Genomic DNA, 15,264 nt, shown 5'->3' with positions numbered 1-15,264 from the left:
GGACCAAGGGAAGCGTCACTACAATTTCCAGGCAGGTAGTAATCATGGAGCACCCACGGAGTCGGTGCCTAAGGCTGGAGCACCCACAGGGAAAAATTAGCAGGTGCTCGGCACCCACCAGCAGCCAAGCTCCCCCTGCCTTGCCTCCTCCTCCCCCCCCACCAAGAGTGCTGCATCCCTGCTCCTCCTCCTCCCTCCCAGCGCTTCCCGCCCCCCTGCTGCCTAACAGCTGTTTGGCGGTGTGACGGGTTGGATCACAGAAACCCCCTTGGGAGCTGCCACCCAATGTACCAAGACTACCTCTGTTCCTGTTTTCCCTGCCAGTTCAGGACTCCAGCACCCTGTCTTGCTGAGCCAGACACTCCACACCCAGGGTCTGAATCACTTATCCCAAAGCTGCAAGTTTACCTGAAAACAGCTCACAGAAGTGTGCTTGTCTATAGCACTCAGATGCCCAACTCCCAATGGGGTCTAAATCCAAATAAATCCGTTTTACCCTGTATAAAGCTTATACAGGGTAAACTCATAGATTGTTCGCCCTCTATAACACTGATAGAGAGATATGCACAGTTGTTTGCTCCCCCAGGTATTAATACATACTCTGAGTTAATGACTAAAAAGTGATTTTATTAAATACAGAAAGTAGGATTTAAGTGGTTCCAAGTAGTAACAGACAGAACAAAGTAAGTCACCAAACAAAATAAAATAAAATGCGCAAATCTATGTCTAATCAAACTGAATTCAGATAATCTCACCCTCAGAGATGCTTCAGTAAGTTTTTTCTCAGGCTGGACACCTTCCAGGCCTGAGCACAATTCTTTCCCCTGGTACAGCTCTTGTTCCAGCTCAGGTGATAGCTAGGGGATTCTTCATGATGGCTCCTCTCCCCCTTTTGTTCTGTTCCACCCCTTTATATATCTTTTGCATAAGGCGGGAACCCTTTGTCCCTCTGGGTTTCCACCCCTCCTCACTGGAAAAGCACCAGGTTAAAGATGGATTCCAGTTCAGGTTACATGATCACATGTCACTGCAAGACTTCATTGCCCACTTGCCAGCACACACATATACAGGAAGACTCGCAGGTAAACACAGCCATCTGCGGATAATGGTCCTTGTTAATGGGAGTCATCAAGATTCCAAACCATCATTAATGGCCCACACTTTACATAATTACAATAGGCCCTCAGAGTTAAATTTTATATTTCTAGTTTTAGATACAAGAGTGGTACATTTATACAAATTGGATGATCATACTCAGTAGATTATAAGCTTTGTAATGATACCTTACAAGAGACCTTTTGCATGAAGCATATCCCAGTTACATTATATTCACTTATTACCATATTTTTCTAAAATTAGAATACAATAAAAAGAATAAAGTATAAAATAGTATACAGGTACTGACCAATCCAGTAGTAGTACTGCACTGCAGAGTGTTTGGTTTTTTGAAGCACTTAGTCATATACAAGTAAAGTTTTCTATAGAGTAGGTTCTTATGACACTACATATCACTATGGGCAGTGCATGGCGAACACCCAGATAATTAAAAATACACAACACTAAAACTATACTGAACATAATTTAATCTTTGATGATTCAGAAGGCACTTCAGGATCTTGCAGTGCCTCAGGGTCATCATTATCAACATCAAGTATCGTTGTAGATGTAGAAGGTGTAGGAGATTGGGCTGAATCTGTAATGACCCTATGACTCACCCTGGAAGCTGCTTTTTTGAATAAATCCCTGATATCAGCTTGCTTACTTGTCTTCTTTCTCTTTTGCATAAAAGTAGAGTGCAGAATGTGCAATTGCATAACCTCCTGGGCAGTATACTAGTTCCAGTTACTAGATTGAAGATTTGTATTGGGAGATATCAGAAATGCTGGTTAATAGAGCTTTCCAGTTGATAAAGTGCCGGATAACACAGCTTTTACTGTACTGAGTTATTTTAATAAATCTTATTGTTTGCACCCCATTAATTGTCTAGTACTCTTCCTTCAGTGGGAAGGTCTGGGGGTGAGGGAAGAGGATTGCTACCGGTGATCAGATACAGATCAAGGGGTACCTGTAGGAGATAGCGTGAATTTACTTCCTGGCTTCTCTCCCAACCCATTGGGGGTTTAACAGGGGTGGGGGGGCTTGGGGCTCCTCCGGCTACGGGGCGAGGCTCGGTGCTCTGGCAGGCAGGGCCTCGGGTGAAAGGGGTGGGGCTGGTGGGCTAGCCTCCCCAAAAGGAGGGGATTCACCTGGCACCCATGGTGGTTCTGATTCAGATATTTTCCCATCAAATTTACCCCTTGCTGTAAACTAGATTGCACTTGAGCTTTTCACTTCCTATACTGAACTCCTAAAGGCTTCTTTGGGAGCATCTTTTATTTTCTACAAGGGAAAACAGACAGTAGTAGGCCTGGTCTACGTAAGGCAGCTTATGTTCACTGAATTATGTTAGTGTCTATACTACAGTCTTATCCCGATGATGTAAATGCCCTACTACACCAACATAATAATTTCACCTCCACAAGAGGCGTAGGGCTTATGTTGGTGAAGTTAGGGCGATGCAGTGTCTCTGCAGACACTTCGGCTAACAGCCAATGTAAGTAACAATGAAAGTAGAGCCTAGCTGCCCCCTGCTCCCCCTGAGAGTTGAGTGGCTGGACCCCACTCCCAGGTGGGAGCCGGGGTGAGAATGGACCTTACTCCCGGCTGCAAGCCAGGGCAAGAAGGCTGGACCCCTCTCCTGGCGGGGAACTGGGAGGCGAGAAGCTCCAGGTGGCTTTCCCCGTTCCCAGCAGGGAGCCAAGGAGGACGGGGGCATGGCAGCCAGGCTTCTGGCCGGGAGCTGAGAGATCTGGCTCTCCGCTCCTCACACTGCCCCTCTTAGGTTGGTGGAAGTGCTCCTGGTGAGGATGTGCACCACCAACCCAAAGAAGGTAGTGTGGACATGCAGAACCGTAGTAATAGGCCAGGGCAGGCACCTGCCCATTCCCCCCAGGGCGCTATAAGTTTACATACCCTTAGAGCAAAAGTCTCTGTTCTGCAGTCTTAGAAAATCATCAAACATTATGTGTTAAGCAAGGCAAAAGAAGTAACAGTATTTCTTTTATATTGCTGCATAGGTAGGGATTCAATAGATATCTCTGGCATCTCATTAAATATGTCCTTTATTAGTCACTACTTACATTCTTCATGTCTTAAAACACAAGTACAATTACACAATAAAACAAGGTTCACGATATCACAGCTGGGCTCTCAAATCACTTCATTCTTCTATCTCACTGACTGACAGGTGACTTCTTGCCCCTTACATACTCACGGGGGCATGTCTGACAACAATCTAGGAGGATCAAGGAAAATGTAGTTCTCAGAAAGTCTGGAAGGTTACATGAAATTCTATAAAGGTCCGGGTTTCAGAGGGGTAGCCGTGTTAGTCTGTATCAGCAAAAACAACGAGGAGTCCTTGTGGCACCTTAGAGACTAACAAATTTATTTGGGCATAAGCTTTTGTGGGCTATAGCCCACTTCATCAGATGCATGGAGTGGAAAATACAGTAGGCTGGTATAAATATACAGCACGTGAAAAGATGGGAGTTGCCTTACCAAGTGGGGGGTCAGTGCTAACGAGGATGTGGCCCATTCCCAACAATTGACAAGAAGGGGTGAATATCAACAGAGGGGAAATTACTTTTTGTAGTGCTACCAAGGCCAATTCAATCATGGTGGATGTGGCCCATGCCTAACAGTTGACAAGAAGGGGTGAGTATGAACTAGAGGTGAAAGTATGCCAGTCTGGTCCGGTCTGGTCCGGCGTACCGGCAAGAGCCGGTACACTGTGCCAGACTAGACCGGCTTCTCTGGCGGTGATTTAAAGGGCCTAGGGCTCCAGCCGCTGCGGGGAGCCCCGAGCCCTTTAAATCACTGCCGCAGCTCTGACAGCCGGGCTTGGGCAGGGATTTAAAGGGCCCGGAGCTTTGACCACTGCGGGGAGCCCCAGGCCCTTTAAAACACCGCCAGAGCCCTGCCACCGCTACCCCAGTGGCAGCAGGGCTACAGCGGCGCTTTAAAGAGCCCAGGACTCCCCGCAGCTGCCGGAGCCCCGGGCCCTTTAAATCACCGCCGGAGCCCGGCTGACGGAGGGGATTTAAAGGGCCTGGGGCTCCCCGCAGTGGCAGGAGCATCGGGCTCTTTATATCACCGCCGGAGCCCTGCCGCCCCAGGGTAGTGGCGGCAGGGCCCCAGCGGTGATTTAAAGGGCCCAGAGCGCCGCGGTGGCCAGCCCCCTAGGCCCTTTAATTCGCCCCTGAGCCCCGGGGCTCCCAGCCGCCTCTGGAGCTGGGAGCTCCGGGGTGATTTAAAGGCCCTGGGTCTCCCAGCCACAGCTGGCGCCCCAGGGCCTTTAAATCTTGAAAGGCCCCGCCTCTTCCGGTTGAGGCCACGCCCCCGCTCAGGAATCCAACATACTCAGCGTACCGGTAAGTCCTTTAAGTTACTTTCACCCCTGGTATGAACACAGATCTCTGTTGATATTCACCCCTTCTTGTCAACTGTTGGGAATGGGCCACATCCACCCTAACTGAATTGGCCTCGTTAGCACTGACCCCCCCCCACACACACACACTAGGTAAGGCAACTCCCATCTTTTCATGTGCTGTATATTTATACCTGCTTACTGTATTTTCCACTCCCTGCATCTGATGAAGCAGGTTTTAGCCCACGAAAGCTTATGCCCAAATAAATGTGTTAGTCTCTCAGGTTCCGCAAGGACTCCTCGTTGTTTTTACAAAGGTCCAGAACATTCTAGGAGGTTAGTGAAAATGAATCTATACCTGAAACATTTTACCTCAGTCTATTTTCCCTTTTGTCACTAACAACAGAAGCAGCACCCCGAGCCCGGCACCCCCTGAGCTCTGCCCCACAGGCAGTCACGTGCATGACACGTCCCTAAATCCAGCCCTGCTCTTACGAACGGGTTCAGCTGGCACAGAGATGGCCCTTCCTGAAGCTGCTCCCACGCCACAACCCTGCCCGAAACCATTCCACGTGGCGTGACGTGGGAGAATTCTGTTCTATTTAATGCCCGTTAGATGCTCACCCTAAGGACACCGGGGCGGGACTTGCTTTGCCCCCCCACCCCCCCGCCGTCTCAGCGATGCTCAGCGGGCCTCGGCGGGGTCCAGGTTACTATGGTGATGGGAGGCCTCCCGGCCGCTAGGGGGCGCTGAGAGCCGCCGCCGAGTGTGGGATGAAACTGAAAGTGAAGGGCTCAGGCTGCAGCAGCTGCCGTGAGGGAGGGAAGCGGCCCGCGGGAGCTGCCTCGGGCCCGGCCTCTCGCTCCCTCCCCTCTCTCCCATGAGCGCTTGAGCGACCCGGCTCGAGCATGTCGGATTGTTTCGACCGGGCTCCTGGTGCCGGCCGAGGCCAGGGCCGGGGTCGAGGGGGCGGCGCCCTGCTGAGCGGATCCGGCGCCGCGGAGAGCGGGGCCCGTCTCGGAGGCAGCGGCTTCCATAGCTCGGGGCCCGCCGAACCGCAGCACAAGTCGGGCTTCCTGCAGCAGCAGGAGCCGCTTCGGCCGCCCAAGACAGCGCCGCCGGGCACCGGAAACGCAGGTACTGCCCGCCACCGGCAACGGAGCCCCTGGGAAACCCTTCCTCCCCAGCTACCGGGCACCGGAGCCCCAGGGAACCCCTTCCCGTACCGGGCACCGGAGCCCGCTCCTTCGCCTACTGCCGGCTTGCTGGGACACCGTCCTGCCTGCCTACCGCGCGATCTGCTCTTCTAGGGCCAGCATAGCAGAGGCCCCGAGACCCATGTCTTGTCCCACTGGCGAGCCGCCCTGCGCCCCTCGCCCAGGGGCCCTGACCGAGCAGCGACCTAACAGTCCCCCCCCACCCTCAACTGAAACAAGCAGAGCAGAGCCAGGGCAGGCACCTGCCCATTCCCCCCAGGGCGCTATAACCTCTTCGCTGACGCCTGTACCCAGGTTGTTAGAGGTGATGTTGCATTATATATCGCCATAGGCTTCCCCTGACCACCCTCTTCTGTGTTTTCTATCCATCCACACGTCTCTTTTATTTGGCAGCAGATTGTGAGGTTTGTATCTCAACCTTTCATAAATGGTTCCCTCCTCAGCTCTCTTCTCCAGCAATTTTTTCCCCTGTAAAAATAGTTTACTGAAGCAGATAACAAAGAAACAATGCTGGGTATCTAAATTTTTACTTCCACAGTTCAGCTAGCTAAAGATAACAAAGGTATAAAAATACATGTGAAAATGCAGATAACTTTTAAAAACAATAAATATAGCTTGATCCGTTTCTCAGGCAATGACTTACAACAGGGTGCATGGTTTGTTAAAATATAAATTCAGCAATTTTCATAGTACTTGTCAATAAATGACAGTCTTAGACTTATTTTAAAAAAAGTTGAGAAATCCACAAGATTAGCCAAATGTTTCTTCAGACATCTGTGATTTAGAAATGATGATTTTTGTAGTTTCAGATTTTTTGTATAATTGTCTTAAATGGGACCTGCAAAAAAGGGGAGAAAAAATAAGCTTTTGCTTCTTTCCGATGTAGAAAAAAGGCCTGAAATGTGTTTTGTTAAAAACAAAGTCGTGTGTGTTGTTTTGTTTTGTTTTTTACGGTTAGAAATTCAGATCCTGTCTACTCTGGAAATTTTTGTGCTGATTAGAGAACTATTTAAGGCTCGGATCCTGCAAACACTTATGTATATGCTTTACTACCATGAGTAGGCCTATTGTAGTAAATGAGCTTACTTATGGTAGTAAACTTAGCAGGAGCATAAGTGTTTTTATCAAAGCCTAAATTATGACATCATAAGAAACTGAAAATTGAGCAATTGAAAGGAGAAGAGATTTTTAGTCAGATTGTATAGAAGTGTCTTGTTAAAATATTTGGGAGAAAATAATGTTTGCTAAAGATTCAGAGCCTTCTCCTGTTTTAGTTAAGGTACAAGAAATCACAAAAATCTGAGATCCTTACAAGTTTTCTAGCAAAACCAGTGAAGACCAGACTTGACATTTCTTAGAAATACCAGGTAAAAAAATCTCTTAAAACTAAAAACCTTTTAGGCCTTTTTACACCTTAAAGACCACAATACTAATTTTAAAAAGTTCTCTGCAGGTTGCTTTATGTGCAACTCCTGAAGTCATTTTGCTTTCTCTTCCATCCCCCAAGAATACGAATTCCATTATATGGTTGTTTACTTGTGTGAAATTGCAGAAATTTGATAAATTCTAGGATTGAGGTGTTAATGTAACATGATGGCTTTTAAAATCTTTACAGAACATATGCCGCAGACAAAAGTGCCCCCTGTATCACAAGATAAAATTGCAGCTCACGATTGTGGATCAGCAATGGCTAAACCTCAGTTGGTTGTGGCACCAGTGGCAACATCAAAATTGTCAGCGAATGCACCTGAGTTTTATCCGTCGGGATATAATCCTAGTTTTACAGTAAGTGTTTGGTATCTAACTGGGTTCAAATTGTCAATTTGTTTCTCATAATTTTTTGGTGTGAGATGTCAGAGGTTTGAAAGCACTAGATTACCCCCACCAACTTCAGCCATGCCAGAGGCCCACTTCCTGCAGCAATAAATTGGAATGTTAAGTGATCTGAATGAATATCACAGAATACATCAAAGTCTTTGTTGTGTGCTGATTTTCTGTCCCAGATAACTGCATTCCTTCCTGATTACACCACACATTGATTTGACCAATATCCCAGCAGGCAGTCTCTTCCTGAGACTGCAATGCTTCTTCATGACCAGCTTATAAGTATAATGCAAGGTGGACCTCTCTGACCATCTACGCTATTGTCTTGAGTGTTCCCTCTGTAATAATTCCAGTCCTGGGGAGGCAGGTGAGAATTCCTGGACTCTTCCTTTCTATTTATTCCATGATAATCACTCAGATCATTTAGCATTCCAATTGTATTGTTTGAACAACCAACCCTCAAACTTTAATGCTGTTGTTTTATAAATGGTGGGACAACTACTTTTATATTATACTGAAAAACTATGTTTTGAGAAACATAGGTGGAGAAATAAAAGCTGGATTTTAAATATGATCCTTTGACGTGCATATTTTTAGCATCACTTGTGACATATAAATGCTGATGTGTTCATAGACACATCAGGGTTGGAAGGGACCTCGGGTGTTGAACTGGCTACCAGTGTAAACACTTTTTGTACATGGATGAAACTAGATTTGTGTGACATCTGTGACTGGTAGCTTCCAATTTCTAATTATATTGCCAATTTTAACACCAGCTATATTAAAACATGGGGAAAGAGAACCGATTGGTAATGGATATAGAGTCAGTCACCTCTAAATCCGAAGCTTGTATTTGGACCAACTATTGCTGTCAGCCATTCCATCGCCTAATAACCAGTAAGCTGAATACAAGGGGTAGCAAATGGTACCATTTGTCAGTTTCTGAAGACAAAGGAGTAGGGGTGGAGATTGAGCTAAACTTTCCCTGAAAGAAGTGGTCCCTCCGGAGCATGGTGCAGGCACATAAACGTTGCCTTCTTTGCTCCAATTTGTCATGTCCTACATATTGATTAATGTTAATGTTTTTTTGACTTGATGCTCCTGTTTAAAATGCTGGTACACATTTTGCGTGACTTAAGGACCAGGACAGAAGAATACATTGCTTTCTAAAGATATATTAATTTGAAATACGTAAATCAAAAGATGCAGTACTTTAAAGCAGACTGCATAATTGGTGTAGGATAGAAAACTGTATATTCTGTTTAATATATGTGAGTATTTCTCATAAATGAGAATTAATTTTAAGACTTTTCATGATTATTTGATCATAGATTCATAGATTCTAGGACTGGAAGGGACCTCGAGAGGTCATCGAGTCCAGTCCCCTGCCCGCATGGCAGGACCAAATACTGTCTAGACCATCCCTGATAGACATTTATCTAACCTACTCTTAAATATCTCCAGAGATGGAGATTCCACAACCTCCCTAGGCAATTTATTCCAGTGTTTAACCACCCTGACAGTTAGGAACTTTTTCCTAATGTCCAACCTAGACCTCCCTTGCTGCAGTTTAAGCCCATTGCTTCTTGTTCTATCCTCAGAGGCTAAGGTGAACAAGTTTTCTCCCTCCTCCTTATGACACCCTTTTAGATACCTGAAAACTGCTATCATGTCCCCTCTCAGTCTTCTCTTTTCCAAACTAAACAAACCCAATTCTTTCAGCCTTCCTTCATAGGTCATGTTCTCAAGACCTTTAATCATTCTTGTTGCTCTTCTCTGGACCCTTTCCAATTTCTCCACATCTTTCTTGAAATGCGGTGCCCAGAACTGGACACAATACTCCAGCTGAGGCCTAACCAGAGCAGAGTAGAGCGGAAGAATGACTTCTCGTGTCTTGCTCACAACACACCTGTTAATACATCCCAGAATCATGTTTGCTTTTTTTGCAACAGCATCACACTGTTGACTCATATTTAGCTTGTGGTCCACTATAACCCCTAGATCCCTTTCTGCCGTACTCCTTCCTAGACAGTCTCTTCCCATTCTGTATGTGTGAAACTGATTTTTTCTTCCTAAGTGGAGCACTTTGCATTTGTCTTTGTTAAACTTCATCCTGTTTAACTCAGACCATTTCTCCAATTTGTCCAGATCATTTCGAATTATGACCCTGTCCTCCAAAGCAGTTGCAATCCCTCCCAGTTTGGTATCATCCGCAAACTTAATAAGCGTACTTTCTATGCCAATATCTAAGTCGTTAATGAAGATATTGAACAGAGCCGGTCCCAAAACAAACCCCTGCGGAACCCCACTCGTTATGCCTTTCCAGCAGGATTGGGAACCATTAATAACAACTCTCTCTGAGTACGGTTATCCAGCCAGTTATGCACCCACCTTATAGTAGCCCCATCTAAATTGTATTTGCCTAGTTTGTCGATAAGAATATCATGCGAGACCGTATCAAATGCCTTACTAAAGTCTAGGTATACCACATCCACAGCTTCTCCCTTATCCACAAGACTCGTTATCCTATCGAAGAAAGCTATCAGATTGGTTTGACATGATTTGTTCTTTACAAATCCATGCTGGCTGTTCCCTATCACCTTACCACCTTCCAAGTGTTTGCAGCTGATTTCCTTAATTACTTGCTCCATTATCTTCCCTGGCACAGAAGTTAAACTAACTGGTCTGTAGTTTCCTGGGTTGTTTTTATTTCCCTTTTTATAGATGGGCACTATATTTGCCCTTTTCCAGTCTTCTGGAATCTCTCCTGTCTCCCATGATTTTCCAAAGATAATAGCTAGAGGCTCAGATACCTCCTCTATTAGCTCCTTGAGTATTCTAGGATGCATTTCATCAGGCCCTGGTGACTTGCAGGCATCTAACTTTTCTAAGTGATTTTTAACTTGTTCTTTTTTTATTTTATCTGCTAAACCTACCCCCTTCCCATTAGCATTCACTATGTTAGGCATTCCTTCAGACTTCTCGGTGAAGACCGAAACAAAGAAGTCATTAAGCATCTCTGCCATTTCCAAGTTTCCTGTTACTGTTTCTCCCTCTTCACTAAGCAGTGGGCCTACCCTGTCTTTGGTCTTCCTCTTGCTTCTAATGTATTGATAAAAAGTCTTCTTGTTCCCCTTTATTCCCGTAGCTAGTTTGAGCTCATTTTGTGCCTTTGCCTTTCTAATCTTGCCCCTGCATTCCTGTGTTGTTTGCCTATATTCATCCTTTGTAATCTGTCCTAGTTTCCATTTTTTATATGACTCCTTTTTATTTTTTAGATCATGCAAGATCTCGTGGTTAAGCCAAGGTGGTCTTTTGCCACATTTTCTACCTTTCCTAACCAGCGGAATAGCTTGCTTTTGGGCCCTTAATAGTGTCCCTTTGAAAAACTGCCAACTCTCCTCAGTTGTTTTTCCCCTCAGTCTTGATTCCCATGGGACCTTACCTATCCGCTCTCTGAGCTTACCAAAATCCGCCTTCCTGAAATCCATTGTCTCTATTTTGCTGTTCTCCCTTCTACCCTTCCTTAGAATTGCAAACTCTATGATTTCATGATCACTTTCACCCAAGCTGCCTTCTACTTTCAAATTCTCAACGAGTTCCTCCCTATTTGTTAAAATCAAGTCTAGAACAGCTTCCCCCCTAGTAGCTTTTTCAACCTTCTGAAATAAAAAGTTGTCTGCAATGCAGTCCAAGAATTTGTTGGGTAGTCTGTGCCCCGCTGTGTTATTTTCCCAACATATATCCGGATAGTTGAAGTCCCCCATCACCACCAAATCTTGGGCTTTGGATGATTTTGTTAGTTGTTTAAAAAAAGCCTCATCCACCTCTTCCACCTGGTTAGGTGGCCTGTAGTAGACTCCTAGCATGACATCACCCTTGTTTTTTACCCCTTTTAGCCTAACCCAGAGACTCTCAACACTTCCATCTTCTATGTCCATCTCTACCTCAGGCCAAGTGTGTACATTTTTAATATATAAGGCAACACCTCCTCCCTTTTTCCCCTGTCTATCCTTCCTGAGCAAGCTGTATCCATCCACACCAACATTCCAATCATGTGTATTATCCCACCAAGTTTCAGTGATGCCAACAATGTCATAGTTGTATTTATTTATTAGCACTTCCAGTTCTTCCTGCTTATTACCCATACTTCTCGCATTTGTATATAGGCATCTAAGATACTGGTTTGATCTTTCCTCCCAGTTTTGTTCTGACCCTCCTTTCTCTCTGCCAATATAGCCCACACTCCCTCTCGTTTCCGACCCATCTCCCAGGTCTCCATGTTCCCCACTTACCTGCGGGCTTTGCTCACCTGTCCCCGTCGAACCTAGTTTAAAGCCCTCCTCACTAGGTTAGCCAGTCTGTGTCCAAATAGAGTCTTTCCCCTCCTCGAAAGATGAACGCCATCTCTGCCTAGCAGTCCTTCCTCAAATAGCATCCCGTGGTCTAGGAAGCCAAAGCCCTCCTGGCGACACCATCTTCGCAGCCAGGCATTCACCTCCATGATGCATCTGCCTCTGCCCGGGCCCCTACCTTTGACAGGAAGAATCGAAGAGAATACCACCTGCGCTCCAAACTCCTTCACCCGTACTCCCAGAGCCCTGTAGTCACTCTTGATCCGCTCAGTGTCACACCGCGCAGTATCATTTGTGCCCACATGGATGAGTAGCATGGGGTAGTAGTCAGAGGGCTGGATAATCCTCGACAATGCCTCCGTAACGTCTCGGATACGGGCTCCCGGCAGGCAGCATACCTCCCGAGATGAAATGTCAGGGCGACAGATGGGCGCCTCCGTCCCCCTCAGCAGAGAGTCTCCGACCACCACTACCCTACATTTCCTATTCGCAGTGGTGGCAGCAGACCTTAGGGGTACGAGGCTTCTCCTCCTTTACTGTAGGGGGTGATGCCTTCTTTCCTGTATCAAGAAGAGCATAACGGTTACCTATTACCACAGCGGGAGGGTTCGGAGCAGGGGTGGAGCACTGCCTGCTGCCAGAAGTAACCAGCTGCCAGTGTCCACCCTGAGCCATCTCCTCCTCCACCAGTGGTGTATCAGCAGTCCTGTGTACTGGGACAGCTACCTCAGCTGTCTCCACATGGACACTGTCCAGGAATTGCTCGTGGATTCGGATGCTTCTCAACCTAGCCACCTCCTCCTGTAGCTCTCCCACCTGCTGCCTGAGAGATTCCACCAGCAGGCACCTTTCACATTGGATGGTCCCCCCCAGCCTGGATATCAGTAAGTGGAAATTGCAAGTTACAGTCTCTGCAAAACCACACCAGGATCTGGGTAGAAGCATCCATGCTCAGGCGCTCTGTCTGGCTACAGGCGCAGGTGGAGGAGACAGAAGCAGTGCTGGCACAGGTGTTGCGGGTCTTCCTAACCATCGTAAGCCTCCCTCTGTCAAACTCCCGTCTGCAGCGCTGAAAGGGTTGTTTAAGCAAGAAGTTTTAGGTTTTAAGGGGAATAAAGGGAAAACAGATAGAACCGGCAAGGGACCCTCGCCCCTTCCCAACTCCCTTGCGAAACTCCCTGTTAGCAGCCCCTGGTCGCAAAAGCTCCCTGGTCGCTTGTGCGCTGCTTTATAAAGCCCTGGCCTGTATGAATGCCCCGCCCACTGATTAAGGCTCAGCCAATTACCAGAGGCTTCTAGCTTTCAAACCTTCCTTTGAAGCTCACAGCTTCCAACTGCCAGCCACAGCACACGGTCCTTCAAACAACCAACCAAACAAACAGACTGACAAACACAAGCTCAGCACACAGCAAGTAACCCCCAAACACACACTACAGACAGTCACTTACCCCAAAAGGGTGCTGTATTGCTCCTCCTTCACCTGGAGAACTCCCTTGCGAAACTCCCTGTTAGCAGCCCCTGGTCGCAAAAGCACTTTGACACTTACAACCAAAGGATTGTTGAGTTCAGTTCATTAAAGATCCCCTTAGCATTTTTTTGCAGAAGTAAGCAGTTGAACTCTGTTATTCAGATCAGATTCAAATTGCGTAATTACTTTGTGCCTAAAAGTCTCCCAGTGCTTTTATTTACAGTATTAGCTTCATAGTCTTATCTGCAGCATAGTGTTGCTGTGCACTGTTAAATAGCTGCTGTAATTCAGAGACCACTGAAGTGATTTTTGCAGGGGAAGAGCAAGTCCTGTCCTTCCTCAGCCCAGCCCTACCCACACAGGGTAGGTACCACCGGCCAGGGCGTCCCCAGATCCTCCCCTCCCCCCCGCTCCCAGTGGTGATTTACCTCTCCACTGCCTGCTCCGGGAACCCAAAATCAGGTACCCACATTGCTGGGGAGGGGCATGAGACCCCGCTCTTGCATCTTCCCTTTACTTCCCCATCAGAAAGTCATTTTTCTGCAGGGAAGCAAAGAAATATGCAGTGGACATGAATTCTGTGTACGCGCAGTGGCTCAGAATACCCCAGGAGTAGAACATGCAACAATAACATTACTGTAACTCCAGCGGAAGGCTAGAGTGTTTTCACCTCAGTAACTTTCAGAGTCAGGTAGACTCCTTTTCTTGCCTACCACAATTCATTGGCAAAGGGGATTGAGTTCAATAGGTGTTTCATAAGATTTACTGAAGTATAAAGCTACACATTGTTTCTACAGATGATTATGGAGAGGCACCAACCTCTCTCTGCTTAAGATTGCAATGAGCTTGCATTGTAAAGTCCTATAAAATTCAGCTGGTCAGTATATAATCTAAAGGCAGAGGAGTATGTTCCTAGAAAAGCTAAAGAAAACTTTTTTTAAAATGATAAATTATAGGTCATTAAAACAATTACCTACAAATCTGGCCCAACATTTCAAGCTGGGGTATGTTGGGACAGTGCTCACTATCTTACTATATCATTTACTAGGGGTGGGACAGACTTGCAGCCAAGGATTTGACACACAGCCTTTAAATCTCTCTCTCTCTCTCTCTCTCTAAAACAAACATTTGTTACTACCTCTTCAATCTTTCCATATCATTACATCTTTAAATTTCATACAATGGCTATGTTTGGGGAAAAGTAGACTTTTGTTATGGATTGTTCGGGTTCCAGTCTTGCCCTGCTGCTATTGACTTTAGCTGGAGGATTGCGTACTATGGGCCTAATACAGAGCTCTTTAAAATTAATGGGAATCTTCCAACTGATTTTAGTGGCTTTGGATCAGACCCTATATGAATTTGTGAGCATTGTCTTTTATTAGCTGATTGCCACTTAGAAATAACTAGGATCACTCTGGAGTTCCTGACTAGCAGAGACCTTCTTTTAGTTGAGATACTAGTGAAGACAGTGATACTCACCTCCTTTGTAAAGTGCTTTGAGATCCAATGAAAAGTGCTATATAAGAGCTAGGTATTATTTTTTATTATTTGTATTATTAGTGGCCTGAGGGCTAGATTTAAATTGGTCCTTTGTGTATCAGGTGCCACCAAGCTGGTCCTATATTGGTAGTAGTAATATGTATAATGCATTTTCCCCTCCCATTTGGTACACAGTGTCCTCAGACAGAATTCCCTCAAAACTATAGTACACTAGAACTGTATATGATGGATGTGGTACAGAAGTTATCCTTTAAACTACAGAGGGTGTGTTAATGCAGGGACACGTCTAAGCTAACTGAAGCTTGAGGCTACCCTCAAAAAATGAATTCAGTTTTATCCTCCTACTTCTCCAAGATGAATTGTTATCTTCCTCCCATCTCCAAGTGCTTCATCTTTCTGCCAAATGAAGGTTTCCAGTACATCCCAATAGCTGT

At 46.1% G+C, this 15,264-nt stretch overlaps 1 protein-coding gene across 1 annotated transcript in view; it reads left to right on the top strand.

The window, feature by feature from the left end:
* The first annotated feature begins 5,374 nt into the window (after positions 1 to 5,374).
* Positions 5,375 to 15,264, top strand: part of PAIP1 (poly(A) binding protein interacting protein 1) — a 39,929-nt gene continuing 30,039 nt past the window's right edge. Inside the window, exons 1-2 of the mRNA XM_065406149.1 lie at positions 5,375 to 5,603; positions 7,299 to 7,468. Of these exons, the coding sequence (XP_065262221.1) occupies positions 5,375 to 5,603; positions 7,299 to 7,468 (399 nt within the window). The remainder of the gene's footprint in view (positions 5,604 to 7,298; positions 7,469 to 15,264) is intronic.

The sequence above is a fragment of the Emys orbicularis genome, chromosome 6 (genome assembly GCF_028017835.1).
Source record: "Emys orbicularis isolate rEmyOrb1 chromosome 6, rEmyOrb1.hap1, whole genome shotgun sequence".
NCBI classification, from domain to species: Eukaryota; Metazoa; Chordata; order Testudines; family Emydidae; genus Emys; species Emys orbicularis.
Note: the sequence above shows the minus strand (reverse complement) of the source record. Positions and strands in the feature narration are given on the sequence as shown.